Raw genomic sequence first — 5,000 nt, forward strand, 5'->3', positions numbered from 1 at the left:
CTGGTTTTCTGCTCGCTCCTGTTTAATACAGTTAAAAAAGAACTCAGCTGTTTTTACTGTTATTAGTCTTTTGGTATTTTTTATATAACATATAATTTTGCGCTACGACAATATGCACAAAGATCAGCAGGTCTTCCATAACCCCAGTGTTTCCATCCTGGTCCTTTATTCTCCCTCGTTCTTCATTCTCTTAACAAATAAACCAGATTTATTGATAACTCCACAAAGCCTTATACAGGAGTTTCTCAGGACTGTGTTATCTGAGGTAACCTGTGTGTACAGACAAGTGTAGTGAGGTGTGTGTGGTTTGGTGTAACACGGCTGTGGAACGTCACTCATCATGTCGGCTCAAGGTTTATGTTGAGATTTACTTTATTTATGTTTATTTAGTCATTTCATTTCATAATTTAATGGAGGTCACGGTGGCTTAGTGGTTAGCAGGTTCGCCTCACACCTCCAGGGTTGGGGGTTCGATTCCCGCCTCCGCTGTGTGTGTGTGTGTGTTACAGTGTGTGTGTTACAGTGTGTGTGTAACGACAGTATCGACAAACCTCAGTGTGTGATTTCTTCTTGTGTTACAACTTTGTCTCAGTGGCTTCATTGTTGTGTACTGTGTGTGTTTTTAATGTCAGGTTTAATCAGGACGACTTCCCACATCGTTCTCTGTTCCTCAGAGCAAAGGGCAGCCTGAGACTCTAACAACAGTTAAACAGGAAGAGATTAAGGACAAACTGATCGATTTATCATTTAGTCTCATAACCACGCTGATGAAGTATCACACTTCAGTCTGAATAATGACATGATGAGATTTTAGATAAACCAGAAAGTGTAACAAAGTTAATGAGCAGAAAAAGTACACAAGAGGAAGTGAGTGAGTCTGAGGAGATGATGATGATGATGATGATGATGATGATGATGATGATGATGATGATGATGAGTTTTTCTGGATGGTACAAACACTAAAGTCTAAAAATTCAGGAATAAAATAAACTCAACGATTAACAAAACCTGAACCTAAACGTCTCCTTGCTGCATGTGGCAGACGTCTTAATACAGTGATATAGAAAAGTCTCTATTGATGACAACATCTCCTCTGGTTCAGCAGGACACACATCAGATAGCATCAGTATAAAACACTCAGGACCTTCAGTGTTCCTCACATGGATGTGAATCCCATGACCTCCTGAAGACCACGACAGATTACAGATCTTTACGTAGATGTGTTTTTTTTTTTATCTTAGTCTGAAAGTGTTTACTGATTTGTTTTACAGATTTTTGGAATAACTGCTGGTTGTGTTGCTTTTCTGTGCAAGTATATGTTTTTAATCATGATGTAAAAGTTTCAATTAATTATTAAATAAATAAATATAGGTGTTGAATCGGTGTACCTGCTTCTGTCTGAAGGTTTTTGCTTTATGAAATAAAATACACATTACATAAAGACAAACAGATACACAATCAGTGTGCACGTTATTACATTACATCATACTTACTGTACTGACTGGTCCAGTCCAGTGTCTTACACCTGACCTCCACTGAACAGATTAGATGATGAGTTCTGCACCTTCACCATGGTGGACAGGAGATGCCAAGATACTGTATTACAGAAGATACAGAGGAACAGAGCAGGAGTCATAAAGGTGTTAGTGTTGATGTTTAACATGTGGTCCTTCATGAACTTCATCTAACCACCATGTCCATGACCTCTACATGACATGTAGGCTGTTGGGCCCTGAGACCTGCTCACAACCAAACATGCTCATGACTGAAAACTACCGAGAGTGTGTGAGCCTGAAAGCTTGTGATGGCTTTATATTGCTAAACTTTAGGGAGAGTTTAAGTGTGAGACGGGTTCAGGGTTTATAATCTTGCATTTCTAAAATTGCTCAATAAATCATTCATTCATTCATTCAATCATCTTCTACCGCTTATCCGAACTTCTCGGGTCACGGGGAGCCTGTGCCTATTTCAGGCGTCATCGGGCATCGAGGCAGGATACACCCTGGACGGAGTGCCAACCCATCACAGGGCACACACACACACACACTCTCATTCACTCACACACTCACACACTACGGACAATTTTCCAGAGATGCCAATCAACCTACCATGCATGTCTTTGGACCGGGGGAGGAAACCGGAGTACCCGGAGGAAACCCCCGAGGCACGGGGAGAACATGCAAACTCCACACACACAAGGTGGAGGCGGGAATCGAACCCCAACCCTGGTGATGTGAGGCGAACGTGCTAACCACTAAGACACCGTGACCCCCACTCAATCAATCGATAGATAGATAGATAGATAGATAGATAGATAGATAGATAGATAGATAGATAGATAGATAGATAGATAGATAGATAGATAGATAGATAGACCTTTATTCTATATACTCGAATACTAAGTATTCAAAATACTGAGTTAGAGAGCGATGGAGGAACGACATGACACAGAGAACATACTGTAATGTAGATATTAAAATAGTGTGTGTTTAGGATCTATAAGGACAGAGAGACAGAAAGGTGAGTGAATTAAAAGTCTTTGCTCAGTGGTGCAGCGCAGGCTGTTAATCCACTGATGGGTTTGAATGGGATTAAGGGATTAAAGTGAGCAGACTGAGGGCTAAACATGGAATCTCCCCCTACATACACTGTCATATCACACACACACACACACACACACACACACACACACACACACACACACATACACACTCGTCTCCATCATCATCATCAGCGAACGATACGACAGTATTAGTATAAACCAGATGTGAGGAGTTCCTGCTTCACACCAGTAGAGGACGGATGAGATCCTGACGTTCCATGAACATTTCATTACCAGGTATGATGAACATATTCAGTCCTCAGGTTCCTCTTCACTGTACCAGGGTCTGTTTCTCATGGCAGGTGAACCTTCTCTGTGTGAGAGGTTAGAGAACTTCATCGCTTTAATTATCCCTCTGAGTTCTATGTAAGAAATGAAATGAGTGAGATGTTTATTGTTCACTTTATAACGACTTTAATGAGTTTAATCGCTGGATGTTTACATCAATGTCACGTTTAAACGTTTTATAGTTTAGCCTTAAACTGTTCTACTAATTTACTGTCATCCAAGGAATTATAGAAATACCATTTTTAATGATTTATTTTGGTTTATGATTTATGATTTATTTATTTATTTATTTATTTGTTTGTTTGTTTGTTTGTTTGTTTGTTTGTTTGATTATTTGTTTATTTATTTCTTACAGACACTTAATTTTTACCTCCGCTCATCTTTTCATCTGTCCGTCATGTCGGGCTCTATGCTGCCGGAATGGAAGCAACTCCTCCTGGAGCGAAAGAGAAGAGAGGAGAAGGAGAGAGAGAAAAGGGAACGAGAGGAAGAGGAGAGACTGGCCAGCCTGCCAGCCTGGAAACGAGGGATCATTCAGCGCCGCAGGGAAAAGCAGGAAGGTGGAGGAGTGAAGAAGAAAGAAAAAGCGATAGAATCAGGACGAGAGTTAGAACCGGAGACCGTCGAACCCGTCTGGAAAAATTTTAGTTGTTCAAAAAATGGTTTCGCAAAAGAGAAGCAGATGAAAGAACTGGAAAAAGGGAACAATGAAGAAAAGAGACAAAGAGAGAGCAGAAATGAGTGGATAAGTAGACAGGAAAAAGAGAGGTACAATGAGAGAGAAGACAACAGTGGTAAATGGAGGGATAGAGAGATAGAGCAGGAAAGAAAAAGAGAGAGGGAGGTAATTAAAGGCATGAATAAAAGAGAGAGTGATGAGGAGAGAGGAAGGATAATAAGGAAGAGAGATGATGACTGCTTCCATCACAGTTCTGTTATTCACTCCATTAAAGCAGAAAACATCCTCATCATTAAGAAAAGAAAGAATCAAGTAGAGAAGGTAGAAAGGGATGGACAGAGAGACACAGAGGAAGGAAAGAGCTTGGACCCGAAGACGATTCTGCCTGGTGGAGAAAATGTGACTGAGATCTGTGTGTCAGATTTACTGATCATCAAACCATCTAGAAAAGAAGAAAGGAACAAGAAAGACAGGAAGCAAGGGAACGAAAATGAAAAGAAAGGAGAGGAAATGAAAGCAGAATGCAGAAATGTGAGTCAGCTGATCAGTAAGTTTGGTGAGAACTGTAAACTTCCCTGTAGGTCTAAGAGCAGTGACTGCTTCATCCATATGGAAATGGGGGGAGAGGTTATAAAGGAGGAGAGAAACAAGAGGGAGAGAAAAGAGGAGTGTAGGACAGAAGGAAGTGAAAATATGTTCCGAAGAGTACCGGAGCGATCGTTTAGTTTCTCAGAGCAAGTGAGTAAGGAGAGACAAGTGTTAGAGAGAAATGATCCTGATCCGAGGAAAAAAGAGACTGAGGGAGAGATGGAGAAAGAGGAGCAGAGAAAAGAGAGGAGAGAGAGTGGGTATGAGGGACATGAGACAGACGGGAAGACCAAGATCTCCATTTTTAAACGAGAGATGAAGAGATTCAGGGAACAGAACAAACAAAAAAGTGCGATAAAGTAAGACAAGATAAGTGGAGAAACGGAGATGGAGGAGATAAAGAAGGATGGAAAGGATAGAGAGCAGAAAGAGAATGGACGAGAATCGCAGAAGGTTGTGAAAGGAGGGCAGACAATGACATTAGTTTCACCGTCTATAGGAAAGTTCTTAGATGAGACAGAATCACAGAGCAACAGAGAGGAGCGAGGGATGATCTGGAATGAGGCAGAACATCACGGAGGAGAGATACTCATCCCTAGATCTGTATTTTATGGGATCGGTGAGAAGAACTTCACAAAGAACGACAGAGATGAAATAAGATGGGTGGAGAGGAGGTTGAGCTGGAAGGCTGGGAGATCTCTGACCAGAGTGGAGTCTCTAAAACAGAGAATATGGCAGAAAGAGAGAGGAGGAACAGAAGGAGGTGATGAACGAGCTAGAAAGGATGAGATGGAGAGCAGACAGGAAGTGGCCTCGCCGCAGTCTCTCAGTCAGTTTGACGTC

The 5,000-nt window shown here is 41.4% G+C and overlaps 2 protein-coding genes across 2 annotated transcripts in view; both read left to right on the forward strand.

Annotated features, from left to right (window-relative positions):
- nrm (nurim) overlaps window positions 1–1,385 on the forward strand; it is a 4,930-nt gene extending 3,545 nt beyond the window's left edge. Inside the window, exon 4 of the mRNA XM_047819846.1 lies at window positions 1–1,385. This exon is cut by the window's left edge and continues 443 nt beyond it. The gene's annotated coding sequence lies outside the window, so the exon portion shown is untranslated.
- A 1,887-nt stretch (window positions 1,386–3,272) lies between these two features.
- ppp1r18 (protein phosphatase 1, regulatory subunit 18) overlaps window positions 3,273–5,000 on the forward strand; it is a 10,787-nt gene continuing 9,059 nt past the window's right edge. The window contains exons 1-2 of the mRNA XM_047819286.1: window positions 3,273–4,239; window positions 4,522–5,000. The exon at window positions 4,522–5,000 is cut by the window's right edge and continues 924 nt beyond it. Of these exons, the coding sequence (XP_047675242.1) occupies window positions 3,288–4,239; window positions 4,522–5,000 (1,431 nt within the window). The 5' untranslated portion in view covers window positions 3,273–3,287. The remainder of the gene's footprint in view (window positions 4,240–4,521) is intronic.

The sequence above is a fragment of the Tachysurus fulvidraco genome, chromosome 10, assembly GCF_022655615.1.
Source record: "Tachysurus fulvidraco isolate hzauxx_2018 chromosome 10, HZAU_PFXX_2.0, whole genome shotgun sequence".
Classification (NCBI taxonomy): domain Eukaryota; kingdom Metazoa; phylum Chordata; class Actinopteri; order Siluriformes; family Bagridae; genus Tachysurus; species Tachysurus fulvidraco.